Genomic DNA, 16,052 nt, shown 5'->3' with positions numbered 1-16,052 from the left:
CCTGCTCTTCCAGCAGAGTGTCAGGTGTCCATCGTACAGAGGTGTAGTGTTACAGCACTTTATCTTTGCCCTTCATCTCTCAGCCATCATTACCTCATCAGTGACCACAGACAGACACGCTCACTGACAGAGAGCCCGTCTGTTCACCACCCTGGGGGGACGCAGGCTTCTTAAATTCTACGTATTTGCATTTGATTACATGCCGCTATTCATCCGACTCTCTAAACGCGAGCCACCTTGCTAATCTGCAGCAGGGTCAGAGAAAGACGGTGTGGTCTACAGCGGGGCAGACAGGCGGTGATATATGGGGCCGTGGGACACTTGTCCCTGTTAGACCCCACACCAACCCAATGAAGGACCACAGATCCAAGCGCCATGAGGAACAAGAGTCTGACTGAGCACAGACAAAGACCTGAAAGAGAAACCCAGCCACCCCCAGCTACTATTACCCATCCATTGCCTGATCACAGCAAGGGCCCGAAAGAGATGAGCAGGAAAAGACCAACGTAAATCTCCCGTACAGGCGCACTAAAGTAAAGGGGGGAGGGCAAGACAGCAAGCAGAAGAAAACAAGAGGCTCTAACCATGCTAGCTGCTCTGTGATGCTAAAATCAGCATGCTGACATGCTCACAATAACAATGTTGACATGCTGATGTTTAGTTATAATGTTGACCATGTTAGCATGCTAACATTTGCTAATTATCAGTAAACACAGAGTCCAGCTGAGGCTGATAGGAATGCCATTAGTTCTGCAGGTATTTGGTCATAAACCAAAGCATTGTAGACATTCAAATGGTGACCTGATGATGGCGCTAGATGAAAAGTCAGAGGATCACCAAAGTTATTACAAATCATCCTGATGGGAACATGAATGATGAACCACATTTCAAAAAAACAAAAAAAAACATTTAAATCTTATGATGATCACTAAAGTCAGCAGGATTCATCCTCTGGAGAACTCAAATGTCTTCACATCCCTCCACAAAGTTTTATACCAATCTACCACATAGATATAGAGATATCTGACTAAAGAAAATTTTGACACTACAGGGAAAGTCAGAGGATCCCCAAAGTCATTAGAATTCATCCTCTGGAGAACATGAACATCTGAACCAAATGTCACAGCAATCCATCCCATTGTTGTCAAAATATTTTACTCTAAACCACAAATGTCAACCTCATGGTGGTCGCTGAAGGAAACTTCAGAGGATCACCAATGTCAGTAGGATTCATCCTCTTGGGATCATGAATGTCTGTACAATATTCCATGATAATCCATCTGATAGTTGCTGAACTATTTCAGTCTGGACCAAGGGCAGACCTGCTAGCATGGCTAAAAATAAGTAGAATATATAATTTGGACAAGCAAGATGCAGATGCAGTTTTCTTTTATTGTCAAAGAAAAGTGGAAAAGAAAAACAGGAAAGCAAAAGAATGCATACAGTGTCTCTGACTTGACAGAACAATCATGAGGTAAAACGCCATTGTTATGCTTAAAAAGTGTATTTGATGATCTGACACAAATGTTTCATGGGAAAGAGTCCTTTCTCCCGTCAGAGTGTATTCACACCTCATAATACACAAACTAGTGAAACTGGTGTCTCTAAAGTAAACTGCATAAAGAGACGCCTACAACTGCAAGTAAAATATAACAAGTATCGCTGTACATTGATTGCACTTTCACACATTTTAAAGGAAAACAGGAGCAATAAGTATTCGCAGTGATTTGGATTTAGTTAACCAACAACACATATCCAAGTTGCATCAGATCTTTTGTTTTAAAAAAAAGACATTTCCTCTTTGTAATAAAAAACACTGCCACCCTGTCGAGTCCCAAGTGTTTTTCTTGGCACATAGAAGGTCAGGTATTCATTTACAGGCACCGTGGCCTTTTTCATAGTGAGCTTTTTAAGGTCTTAATAGTTCTTGGTTGGAGAATTTTGCCTCAAGCTGATTAAAATTTTACACTGCTAAGTATCAACGAAAGTGGTTACTAAATACTACTTCTACAAGGAATATTTCAGTCTGATATGAAATAAAACATCTCTGTTCACTCTCCCTTGAAAAAAAGCAACTTATCCTGCCTAATAATTATTAATCTAGTTAAACTGTCACAAATTATTTTTGAAAAATGCATACAGAGAATAGTTAGTACCAAAACCCCATGCAAAAAAAAAAACAACCTAATAGAGTAAATCACTCCTACATCAAACATCATTTGGCAAATATGTCAATATTCATCATCATAGTGCTGCTGTCACAGTATTTACATATTAAAAACAATTCTCAGCAACTTCTCTGTCAGTAGTTGTGTTTCCATACATTGCATTAGAAAAGCTGTATGGAAAAAAAAATGTTCTTCCTCACTCTTGAGATGGTTTTGCCTTTGTGGAAAAACAGTTGATGCTCTACATGGGACATTGAAACGCCTTTGCCGAATAAGTTCTGACGTAGCGAACATTTAACTCACAGGACTGATCAGTTGTTTCCACTGTCAGCTTCTTCCGGGATATTCCCGTAATGTGTCTTCGTCTCCGGACAGCATGAAACAGAAAAATGAAAAACAATTTCTGAAAAACTCTCAATTTTTCTCTTGTAGATGCTAGAGAGCCAAGGCAACTCTTTGTGTTTCTGGTTAGCAACCTCCAGTTGTTCTACTCTGTTTGCTGGCGGATTACAGCTTAACTACAGTGTTGCCTAGTTCTTTTTCGCACTAAACCAGTTGATGGAAACACGCCTTCACATTTCTATTTTGCAACATTTGAAATCCCCTTAAAATTTGCTGGACGATTGAATAGAAACAAGACTAATCACAGCCTTGGCCTTACACCTGCTGACACCACTGGGTTACTACTTCCTATTTAAAAACTGTGGATCAGTTGTCTTCTGAATGTATTTAGGCCTGATGTACAATAAACAAAATGGACACACTTTTTATGATGTAAACAAAGACCATGATGTGTCATTCTGAAGGCCCGTTAACACCCGCATGTAAGAGAAAATTCGAATGGAATCTCTCGCTTTGGTGACATGAATCAATGCAAATATATATGTAATAACATATTTCAATTTGTGTCATTGACCAACAGCAGGACATCCTGACGGAGTTGACTTTGAGGGAACGTTGAGCCAAAATGGAGGAAGCTATCGTAGCTTATTAGCTGTGTGTTACCATCCAGTTTTACTGAAGCTCCTCTGTCAGAGTATAAACTGGTTTGCTATAGGCTTGCTAACTGTGGATGTATTATACAAACTGGATACCAGAGTCCAAGATGGTGTCCATTTAATCCAATAACAATTGATTGCAGAGAACAGCCCAAAAAGTGTGGCCCAGTGCAAATGCTCATGCTGTCTTGATACATCTATATTGCTAACTGACTAATTTTGTGAAGACTGTTTAACTTTTCTGTGCCCTCTCAGGTGTGACCAAGCCCTAATTCTGAAAATGAGTTTTTGTTTGTCTCCAGTCATTTCATAGTTTGATAGTTGTTTTCCCCGTGATGATGTGAACTGCTGCTGTACATTGTGGCATTTTCTTCTCAGTAGGCTTTGGGAATGCACTTCCTGCATGAATCAGCATCAAAATGTAACTCTAAAAATACTTTAAACATGTCGAAAAACACAAAAAGGGATGCTCGAGTGTAAAAAAACAAAGTCTGTTATTCCTAAGTGAGTTTTCAGTGTGAAAGAGGACCAACTATTCCTCAAAGGAGGTTGTCAATCCGGGTGCTCGGGTCTCCCCCTAATGAGTCTCCGAGGTCAAACAGCTGGTCCAGGTTGACGGTGGAGCTACAGAGGAAATCATTGCGACCCTGTTCCTCCTCTTCTGGCCAGGGGCTCTCCAGGAATGCAGTGGCGAGGAAGGTCTCCTCATCAAAGTCTGACACGTCATTATTCCTTCGGGTCTCCACCAACACGTGGATGTCTGCTGTCCCTGCGGGGGCTTCGACAGGAGAGATGTGGGTCCCCCGCACTGTCAGGTCTTCGTCTTTCATGATGGGGCTCAGAGCTTCGCCTCCCACCAAACTGAGTTCCCCACTGAGGGCCGAGTCCAGCAGGGCGTCCCAGTCAAAGTCCCCCTTCAGAGGTCCGATATCCTTCTGTTCGTCCGCGGAGAGCAGTGGGGAGCTGGAGCGCCGGGGGGCTTTGGCCCCGCCATTCCTCGAACCCAGTTTCCTCTTGTGCCCACTTCTTCCCCGCAGCACCGGCCAGGAGCCCAGCATGGTTCCTTCAGCCAGATGAGGGTCCCAGTTCTGGTCGGCGCCAGTAGCCTCTTCGAACTCCCGGAGAAGCCGCTGGGACTCAGGGTTGACGCACAGGCCATCCTTAACTCCTGTCGGGCTGCAGGGGCCTCTGGACTGGGGCTGCAGGTTGACCCTGAGCCTGTTCTGCAGGGCCGGGTTGATCTGGACCGGTGGCATCCGCTTCTTCTTATAGGCGCCGCTCAGGAGACGCTCAGCATACTGTGGGTCAATCTTCCAAAAACCGCCCTTCCCTGGCTCGTCCTTCTGCCGCGGCACCTTGATGAAGCACTTGTTGAGAGACAGGTTGTGTCGAATGGAGTTCTGAAAATAGAGAATCGTGTCTTCACATGATACTGGTTTCATCAAACAAAGCCTTCATTTGGACACTACCTTAAAGGAATGGTTTTAATATTTTGGGAAATATGCATGTTGTATACTATTCTTAGATGTTCTGATTAATACCAATCTCATGTCTATATGGTAAATAAGAAGCTACAGCCAGAAGCTGGTTAGCTAAGCTTAGCATTAAGACTGGAAACAGGGGGAAACAGCTAGCCTGGCTCTGTCCAAAGGTAATAAAATCCACCTAACAGCACCTCTACAGCTCACTGACTAACATGTTATATCTTCTGTCTGTTTAAACCTGAAGTGTAAGTTGTGGTTTACCAAAGCAAAGCAAACTTTACTTAAATGAATCTCACGGGACATGAGCAATGGGAACCTGTCTGGGTGAAACCAGTATATAGACGGTTGCTATGGCAATTGGAGGTGCTATTGCATCGGATCACTGGAGCAGGGACACAATAGGAATTTAGTCAGGATTTTATTTGTCAAAGTCTGGTCATTTCTTAGTTATGGCTATTATGTGGTTTTTGTAATTCTTGCTGCTTTAGCCCCACATTTGGTGTCCCCTATGACATACTATGAATACTCCAGGAGGTCACTGGGTCAAGAAATAGTTCGACACATAACCTCCAATATAACCACAACTTTTTTACGCTTGGGTTTTTGTATGGTTTAAACAGACAAGACATTACACGTTAATCAGTGAGATTTTGAGGTGCTGGTAAGTGGATTCTGTTACGTGTGGACAGAGCTAGGCTAGCAGTTTCCCCCTGCTTCCAGTCTTTATGCTAAGCTAACCAGCTGTTAGACATGAGAGTGGCTTCAATCTGAACATCTAACTCTCTGCAAGGAAGCAAATTAGTCGAAATGTTGAATTATTCCTTTAAAGAGAAGCTACCTTTAAGATGACTGTGCATCAGCCTGTATTAGGGGTATAGGAAGTAGAGATGACAGAGCACCATACATCACATTAATGCACTGAGTACCCTTGCATTCATCCCACTGCCCCCCTCCTCCTCCCCCTTCTTCACTCAAGTCTACATCAGAAAGCAGTGACCCGATGAACTTTGTTAAATATTATCTGCCCCGTGTACTGCTTTACAATAACAGAATGCTCTGAAACGCCTGAGCCAGACACTGAAACACGGGAGTACAGCTAACTGCTTCATCAATCATTTATCCAGCTAAATGAAACCTTTTTCCTGAAAATTCCTGCTGCTGCCTCTCCTCTTTCACCTCCATCACTTGTTTCTGCTCAAGCAGGAAAACCAGTGCGCAAAATAAGCAATGTGATCAAAATAAGAATCAAGAGCATTGTTGTTTTCTATTACGGTTTTGTGCAGCTGAGGGAAGTGAGGGAAGTGTTGCTGGCCTCTGGAGTTATTAATTACCACCAGCTAAGTCACTAATACTGACAACATGACTCTCACTATGTTGGATTTACTTCTACTGTACTTTAAATAGAAATAATTAAAGTTCCCAGCTGTGATTTGACCGCAAAGAAACTAATTTTCATACAATGGAAATTGTGTTTGAAATGCAACTCCTTTAACTGTGTGGGGGTGATTTGTATGTGTGTGTGTTATTTTTACAGTCTGTGGTGTGTGTGTGTGTGTGTGTGTGTGTGTGTGTGTGTGTGTGTGTGTGTGTGTGTGTGTGTGTGCGTGTGTGTGTGTGTGTGTGTGTGTGTGTGTGTGCGTGTGCGTGTGTGTGGTCCATACCTGCCAGGTGGGGTCAGCGTGTCGGTAGTAGCAGAAGTTGTCGGTGATCCACTTGTAGATGCAGGACAGAGTGATCTTGGCCTTCTTGCTGGCCTGCATAGCCATGCAGATGAGCGTCGCGTACGAGTACGGCGGCTTGATGTGCGCGTTGGTCTTGTAGTCCACCTCGTCGGGGCAGTGGCCGTGAGCCACGATGCCGGGGAGTGACTGCAGTCTGCTGTAGGCCGCCGCTGTGGGCTTCCCCGGGGTCAGGGGCATGCCGATGGAGGCGGGGTCCCCGGCCAGAGGGGAGGCCGGGCCATCGGAGCCGAGCGGCTGGTGGCCGAACAGGTGCGGCTGGTGGTGGGCCTGCTGCGGCACGTTGGCACCGAGGATGGAGAACTCCTGCAGCCACTGGAGGCTGGTCAGGCTGTCGTCCAGGTTGACGGAGCTGCAGCTGCTGATGCTGCTGCTGTTGTGGACGCTGTCCCGCTCCTCAGCCTGGGCAGCGGCGGTCACCACCTCTTCCTCCAGCCCCACAGAGCCTTCGGCACAGCTCAGAGACAGCATGGCTCTCTCTCTGTCACCCAGCTCCTTCTCCTCCTCCCCCTGCCACCACCTGACAGGACCGAAAATATATACACCCAACTTCAACAAAGTGCGAAAGGGCAGGACAATGATGGCCCTATTTGAAAACAGAGCCCCTGTGTGCTGTGCGTAAAGTGAAAGACTTTAAGATTTCCAATTCCCATTTAAATCCAGTGGCAAGTCTGTCACCTGGATGGATGCATGTGTAATGAGAACATGTGGAAGCTAAAACTTAAGAATATCCTGAGAATCTTAAACCCCTTGTCTCTTTTCAGTCTCCATGTCTCAGAACTTTCCTGAAAAACTCTGGTGCGCCATGACGCTCAGTGCAGAAAAGAGCGCACGTCATTACTAACGGCGTCTGAAGGATTTAAACCCAAACAAATGTATTAACTGGTTAAAGAATTTAAACGTAAACTTAAAAAAACACTATCACTTGTGTTATTATAATTTAAATGGATTGTGTGTCACCTTTGAGGACATTTGCACATTTAGGATGTTTTACGCGTAAAATCCGCATCTTTAGGCTTTAACTACAATTAAAACCAAAGTGCTAATTATTTTTACATTCAATATTTTAATGAAATTACATAATATAATATAGGCTACTTGTAAGTATAGTGAAATATATTGTTTATTATTTAATAAACGTATTACAATTAAACCGTTATAATTTAAGTTGACGTGATATTTCAGGCCTTGTGAACAGTTTAGCTACAATTGTAATATATATTCAGGGGATAAATGACTGAATCTTTTTATAATAACGTTAAAAACTCACCTTCTGTCTGCTGTTATGTTGAGTATAGAGAGCTTTTAAATCCCAAAGGAGCAGCGCGTATTGAACGTTCAGCCTCAGCCTGCTTGAGGTGCACCTGTTTAAACTTGTGAGGGACAGAAAGAAAAAGAGGAATTCCTGTGGACGGTGTTTGGCGCGGTGTTGGGCGCTTCTTCTGCTCTGTGGAGGTCTTTCTAACGGGTGTCAGCGGGCTGCAGGATCCGTCGGGGAGCCAGTTTAATACCTGGTGCAGGAGGTTTGTCCAGCAACCATAGAAACGGTACACCCCCCTTGTAAACAGCTTCCCGGTCCTCCATTGGCCTGCTGGTTTCTATAGCGCTTCATTTTTAATCACTCTCAAGTCAACTGAGGCTGCTGCCGTGCAGGTTCTCAAGTTGAGGCCCGGGGACCAAACAGGGGACCTTTTTACTGGAGCAAACGGAGGATTACTGTAATACTGTCATTCAGCTATAGGCTAGATATTGAATTAATTTAAGAACATAAAAGATTGTGGCCTACATGTATCTTTTATTTTGACATGACGTAGTGAACTGCTGAATATGAAAGCAGATTTTTTTTAATATGCAGTGGTGGAATGTGGGTAGCCTACATTTAGTCTTCTCAAATAGGCCTACTAACCTACTTAGGTACAATTTTTGACGTTGTAAGCTACTTTATACTTTTACTCCACTATGTCTCAGAGGCAAATACTGTACTTTTTATTCCACTAGACTTCATTTATGTAGCAACTTTACTGGTTTATTTTCAGATTAACATTTTATATATTAGCCTACTTTGTAACAAACATATTGTTGAAGCTAAGAATACTTCTGTACTTTTACTTAAACATGGTTTTACTGTAAATGCAGGACTTTTACTTGTAATAGAGTAGGCTACTTTTACATTGTGGTAAATGTAGTTTTGCCTGCTTGTCAGCTTGTATGTCCACATTCTGTACACATAATGACAATAGGAGAAAAAAAACGTTCTGGCTTCATCTCTGAATATATTTATAAGTGACAAACAAAAAGTTGGACCCAGAGTTTGAACTTACGGGATGTGTGTGTGTGTGTGTGTGCGTGTGTGTGTGTGTGTGTGTGTGTGTGTGTGTGTGTGTGTGTGTGTGTGTGTGTGTGTGTGTGTGTGTGTGTGCAGGAATGTACTTTTGAAAGGGAGAGAAAGGCGAAACAAAAAGGTTTGGCCCCCTGAACGTTGTATTAGTGTGGCTGAGTAGTTTCCTGAGGCCCCTCACAGAGACAACTGTAAAGCAATAAAAAGCCATCCTCATCTCTCGAGTCCTGACATCTCTTTAAAGTTGGACATGGAGCACCGAGCACTTCTGACGACTGCTGCCTTTAATGGATCAAAAACTCCAGAGTGTCTTATCTTCTCCGCTGATCACAGACACTGATCCGGGAGAGATTAAACTAATCAGTTTTAACTTGACTGCTCTTGAGGTGGCAGTTCCCCTCACTGCTGAGGTGCCAGTAAGCAAGGCCGTCTTCCACAGCGCTGCAAAAGAGGGTCTGGCTAGTCCACACAGCATTCCGGGGTGGGAGAAAAACGTGCTCTGATTTATTGGCATTTCTTTAAACCAATCAGAATCATCTTGGGCAGCGCTAAACACCAGGCAGAGCCACCGTGCGACTGCAAAATAGCCTCGGGAAGGAGCTTGTTTTGGTGCAACAGAAAACTCAGATTGGACAGACAGTCTAGCTAGCTGTCTGGATTTACCCTACAGAGATCTGAGGAGCAGTTCACCATAGTCCTCATAAATCCACCGGAGTTTAGAATTCCAACACAAAGAAAGCGTGAGGTAACGGACATCTGGCTGAAAAGAGTGTCATCCAGCTAATCTAAACTAGCAACGGCCTCTGAAACGACCGGCAGCTCGTGGTACTCTAAAGCCGGCTCCCAGTAACCTTTTTTCGGCTAAATTTAACTGTAAAGATTGCTAAACCTTACTGTCATTGTGACCGGTTGTCACGTGACCAGCCGTCAGTCACCGTAATTTCGTAGGATATCTTATGAATGGGTGTGCTTAAGTTTTCGTACGATATTATACGAACCCGTTCAAGAGAATGCGTTAAAATTTAGATAAAACAAATGTTGGCAAAGTTTTCCTTTGGGGACATAATTTGAAGTTGGAAAATGGTAATAAACTGCAATGTATCGCAGAATATTGCAATATGTTTTAAATCGCAATGATATCGTATTGTGACATAAGTATCGTGATATAATATCGTATCGTGGGGCCTCTGGTGATTCCCACCTTACACCTACCTCCCACCTTGGTATACAGTATGGGTTCTATTTGGGTCTGTGTGTGAATATAGATATCAATATTATTAATAAAGGATTGCCTCCTTTTTTCTTAAAGTGATGGTTCGGAGTAATTTCACCCTAGGGTCCTTTGCACCATGACCTCGAGCCAAACACCCCCCCAGAAGCTTTTTTCACCTGGGTCTAACATTGGGAGAGTTAGCGTAGAGTAGCGTTAGCCGCTGAATAGCTTAGCGCAGAGGCTAATGGATCCGAAGTGTCTCTTAACATTACCCCACTAATAATGCCCGAAATGATACCAAAGGTCTACACTAGTATATATAGGTTATGCACTCATAAAACGATTGATTGTAAAGTTTGTAAGTACACCAGAAGGTTATGTAAATAACACTTGCCTGCTGGCTTCTGCTCTCTGCTGCTGTTGTTGCTGCTGTAAGACGAGTGCTTAGGGACATTTAAAGTAAGTGCTGTAGTATAACTAGCAGGAGACAAGTAATAATTGAGGTAAGTTTGGAGACATTACCTTATTTAATCATTAAATTAATAAATATTTTTGTTGCATCTCTTTTCGGTGTTGTAATTTGTAGATGTCCCTAAGCACTCTTACTGCCCGGTAGTAACAGCAGCAGCAGCAGCAGCAGCAGCAGAGAGCAGAAGCCAGCAGGCAAGTGTTATTTACATAAACTTCTGGTGTACTTACAAATTTTACAATCCATCGTTTTTTGGTGCATAACCTATTTGTACTACCGCAGACGTTTGGTATCATTTCGGGCATTATTAGTGGGGTAATGTTAAGAGACACTTCGGATCCATTAGCCTCTGCGCTAAGCTATTCAGCTGATAACGCTACGCTACGCTAACGCTCCCAATGTTCGACCCAGGTGAAAAAAGCTTCTGGGGGGGTGTTTGGCTCGAGATCATGGTGCAAAGGACCCTAGGGTGAAATTACTCCGAACCATCACTTTAATGCTCTCTGTTACATTTAGTTTACATATTTGCAGTTGTATAAAAATAATTCTGATTTGTTACTTCGATAAAAGTAATACAGCAATATAAAAATATAAAAAAAAATACTACAAGTAAAAGTCCTGCATTCAAGAGTAGTCCTTGTGTTATTTATTGGATTATTATTACTAAAGGATCAATGTTAGAGCAGCATTTTACTGTGGTAGCTGTTCAAGGTGGAGCTAGCTCTAACTACTTTATATACTATGGAGAGTTTTTAATATGTGACAGTGCATCATGTTTTATAAATTCTTCATATATTTTGTATATAACATTTTGATTTGTAAAGTAAAGCCGTCAAATAAACATAGTTGTAGTGCAGTAAAAAGCACATTATTCACCTTGGCGATGTAGTGGAGTATAACTATAAAGTTGCAGAAAATGTAGATCTTCCAAATTGTACATAAGTACAGTGCTTGAGTAAATGCACCGTTATTTCACTTTACACCGCTAAAAGAGTGAAATAACAAAGTAAATCAAACAACAAGGTCAAGATTAGAAGACTGCAGACTGGAGGTTCACTGGCTGATAGAAACATAATCAAACCAGTAAAACCAGTCAGCTCAAGGGAACAGGAAACAGGTCTTTATTTCACTCCTGACATCCTTGTTTCTGATCACAACATGCGTCTGTAGTCACGTCTCATTGTTCAATGAGACAAAGCCTTCAGACGGCCCCCAGCCCCCCCCACACATCACCTCCAGCCGGGGTCAGAGCGGGAGCAGCCAACCACAGCAACCTCACAGAGGGGAGGAGGAGAGAGGAGAGAGGAGAGAGGAGAGAGGAGGAGGGAGAGGAGAGAGGAGAGAGGACAGAGGAGAGAGGACAGAGGACAGAGGACAGAGGAGAGAGGAGGCTCAGGGAGGCAAGGGGGGGTTACAGATAGACAAATGTAGATCAATGCATAAAAATATGAAGCAGAGTGTCTTTCTTAATTATACAAACGCAAGATATGCTGCAGGCTCAGAGGGTCGATCTGCAAGAAACATAACAGAAGAAGAATGTTCCATACTAAATATTAAAAATTGCATTAATATTCTTAAACTCATTTGAAAATTACTTAAACAAGATGAATTAAACAGTTGTAGCATACAGAGTTTCCTAGTAATTAAAAGCTATAAAACCAGTTGAAATGCAAATACTTAAACACTATACCACTACAAATACAGGTCCACAGCCCTAAATGAGTTCACATGTGCTCTTTAACACATGCAGACAAAACCTCCTTGAATGATAAAAACAACCATGTACCTCTAAAGAGTCAACTTTTCACGGTTTTCAGCCTTGTGACGATACATTTATCAGCTGATCCAAAAGGCCTTTTAAAGAGTTTATTTCACTTAACCCTCATGTTATCCTCTGGTCCAATTCGACCCGTTTTCAAAATTTCAAAATCAGAAATATTACCCAAAAGAGTAGATCGATTCCATATAAACGTTGTGATCATGAATTGTACGTGAGCACGTACAATTCATGATCACTACTTTTATTGAATTTTGGATGTTTTATTCAAGTTTTGGCATTTAAAAAAAAATTGAAAGGGTTTCAAAACTGTATTCTGACTAAACTTTGACTCTTTGAAGTTTCTGATTATCCATCAACATACGTTCCTCTAATATTAGTCTAAATATTTCATGATTTCTGCTTTTTTAACTAAAAAATTAGGTATCATTCCCTACAAATGAGGATTATTGTCCATGAATTCCAAAAATAAGTGTAAACCTAGTGTTAATAACTTGGTGTTAGTGGTGTGTGTAGCCTATGTATGGTGGCTGGGTAACAAAAGCATCAAAAAACGTAAAAAAATACTACAAAAACATAGAAAGAAGAATCAAAAGTGTCAAGGAAAGGGATATAAATGTCAGAAAAAGCGGCCAAAAGGTGTTTGACCCGGGAGGACAAGTGCACGGTCGACGGGAAGACAGCACAAAGGTTTAGTTTTAAAGACTTTAAAGGAGTATGCTACAGCTAATGTTACTTACTGTTACCTACTTGTAAACCCTGTATGCACATGAGAGAAATGTAGGAGAATCTTCTCAACACATAAAGAAACACTTTATCCTTCAGTTTATCACAAACATTCAACATCAACACATCTGGAGATACGTGGTTTTCACTGGACAGAAAGGGGTTGAAAAAGCTATAATCTGTAAAGTAATTAATGCTGTCAGACAAATATAGTGGAGTAAAAAGTACAATATTTACCTCTGAGATGTAGCGGAGTAGAGGTATAAAGTAGTATATTACATAGTACCTTGAACTTGTACTTGAGTAAATGTAGGCTACTTTGTTACTTTCCACCTCTGCTTTTATCGTTTTGTACTGTTGGTCAGGCCTCACTATGGTCAGGATAAAATGATGATAGTCATGTTCCACTTCCTTCTTCAATTTAATAGACAAATGATCAATCATGAATTGAATTGGCAGGTGAATCGATAATGAAAAATAATATCATATGGCAGCTTGAAATCAGTTTAATGAAGCTGTAGTTTGAGTTTTTTGAGAAGGATCAAAATCTAATGAGGTCCTGTATACATGCCCACTAGAGTTATATATAGAAAGATCCTTCATGTAAATGATTACAAGTCTTTAAACTGTAAATCTAGTTAATGTGACTTGTTTTTCGACCAGTTTTGTGTTCAGAGGTAATGTCAGCTGTTGGACAGACGAGGGCGTCAGACACCATTTAATGACAGAATGAAGTGTACTGTCTGACTCAGAAGCTGTGTATCAGTGGATCGATTTTTTTTCATGTACCTTCATTGGAAAGTGATTTAAAGAAAATCAAGTGTATAAAGGAAATGTTAAGCTTAATCATGAGGTAACTACAAAATACCTTATTTGGCATCATAAGTCCATATTATACAGTGGTGCTCATAAGTTTATGAACCCATGCTAAAGTTGACTAAAAAAAATCATCTTTTGGAAAATTGATCTTTAATGCCTTAATAAAAAAAAAAAGAAGGAAAAATCCAACCTTTAAGGACACCAATTTTCTTTGTGAATGAATAATATATCGTAAATAAATAAATGTTCTTCCTTAAAATACAGGGGGCATAAGTATAGACACCCCTATGTGAAATTCCCATAGAGGCAGGCAGATTTTTATTTTTAAAGGCCAGTTATTTCATGGATCCAGGATACTATGCATCCTGATAAAGTTCCCTTGGCCTTTGGAATTAAAATAGCCCCACATCATCACATACCCTTCACCATACCTAGAGATTGGCATGGTTTTATTTTAGTTAGCCTCATAGCTGTTTTGATTTGCATTGAGAGATGATCTTATGGAAAGTACACCATGCCATTTAGTCAACTTTAGCATGGGTTCATAAACTTATGAGCACCACTGTAAGTGCAAATATCTATCCTATTTCACAATGTTCACAAACCAAACAATAAAATGATTAATGGAGAAAAGCATCGGCAGATTAATCCAAAATGAAAACAAGCAATAGTTAATAGTGCAAAATGAGCTCCAGCTCAGCCAACTACAACACTTAAATCCTGCATTTACATGAATGCATGAATAATAACAGTCTACTGATGTAATATATAATAGTATAACTGTCACAGGGGACATTTTTATACTTTTAATACTTAAGCCTGCATACTTTTACTGAAGAAACATTTTCAATGCAGGACTTTTACTATAACGGAGTTTTACAGTTGGTATTAATACTTTTACTGCAGGAAAGCCAGACGCAGGAGCAGAAGTCAGAATCAATACAGAATTTGTCTTGGTGGTTTGGTGCATAACAATAAAGTCACGAGACATAATATAAAATAAAAATGTAGAAAATGTGAAACAAATTTAAGAAATACATAACAATATCTGTTTTTAAAGTGGAAAAGCTGTAGAGTTTTGTGCAGGATTGTGCATGGATTGATAGCCACATTATGGACTCCAACATGTGGTAAAAACAAACAGGACTCTCTGTGACAAAGTCCACTTTTGAGGAGACAGTTTTATGTTAATCATTCACTCCAGAGCTTTATAACAAAGCCTCTTCACTTTTATGTTCTTGTTTTGGTGGAGAAATGTCCTTTAACCAATCAGAGAGCTGATCTACAGACATCAGCATCAGTGAGGATAACTGAGCAACAACTCCAGGAAAAAGAAATGAAAGAAAACAGCAATCAAATTATATGTAAGATATTGTACCGGCCAATCACTCGTAGCTCTTCATTTCACATTTATTGTAACTGTGCAACAGTTTCTCATCAGACAGCACTTTACTGTTGTATGTTCTCTTCAAATCCACCAGACTCCTTTGACAAAAACATGAATTTCTTTTAGGTGTCTAAAATACATTTAGCTGCCGCCCCCGTCCACAGCAGTACATTGCTTATAGCTTCCATCTTGGTACTCCTGCCTGCAGGTAATACACTGACTATGGATAAGTACATACACCTCATACCACCCCACTTCAATATATCCAAACCATTCCTTCAAAACTGTCAGTCTTTGTTCAGGAGGTTCCTGTTTCTCCAGCACCAAACACCCTTCAGGTAATAACACCTTCCAACAATACATAATTCATTGACTTCCTCTGAAAGATGTGCTTCCACCTGCACCAACGCTGAATTATTGAGAAAGAGAGCCGGTCAGCCTGCAGGCCAATAAGAGCTGCATTCACATGATAAGCAGGTAAGTGTTGAGCTATCAGGAGAACCGTTCTGGTCCAGTCAGTCCTCGGTACGTCAGGATGTTCCACACATCTCACTTCAGGAGGCCGACTGCGTTAGGATGTCCAAATTAAAATGCTGATGATGAAGTAGATCTTTAAAGACACACAATTTTATTTTATTTTATTTGCATATACCTTAGTTTTTATATAAAGCCTGCACTTTCCTCAGAATTTAGTTTTCCTTTTGATGTGTAATAGAAAATTATTTTAGATAAAAAGATAACTTAAAGGTAATTCAAAACATTTTGCAAAACAGACTGCTGTAATCATAAACCTATTAGGTAATTATGAAAGCCATTATTTTATAATATTTATAAGGTAGCAACATTAAATAACATTAATTAACAGATATGAAATACATGTGTCCATATATGTTAATATACTTAAAATAGTCAATGATTTATGTTATCCTTCTGA

The 16,052-nt window shown here is 40.9% G+C and overlaps 1 protein-coding gene across 1 annotated transcript; it reads right to left on the bottom strand.

The window, feature by feature from the left end:
- Nucleotides 1-1,385: 1,385 nt before the first annotated feature.
- foxj1a (forkhead box J1a) lies at nt 1,386-7,877 on the bottom strand. The gene is made up of 3 exons (XM_039824425.1): nt 7,660-7,877; nt 6,312-6,909; nt 1,386-4,566 (listed from the first exon to the last, which is right to left on the bottom strand). The coding sequence occupies exons 2-3, from the start codon at nt 6,858-6,860 to the stop codon at nt 3,706-3,708; spliced, it is 1,410 nt and encodes a 469-aa protein (XP_039680359.1). The 5' UTR covers nt 6,861-6,909; nt 7,660-7,877; the 3' UTR covers nt 1,386-3,705.
- Nucleotides 7,878-16,052: the final 8,175 nt, after the last annotated feature.

This window comes from Perca fluviatilis, chromosome 15 (assembly GCF_010015445.1).
Source record: "Perca fluviatilis chromosome 15, GENO_Pfluv_1.0, whole genome shotgun sequence".
Lineage (NCBI taxonomy): Eukaryota > Metazoa > Chordata > Actinopteri > Perciformes > Percidae > Perca > Perca fluviatilis.
Note: the sequence above shows the minus strand (reverse complement) of the source record. Positions and strands in the feature narration are given on the sequence as shown.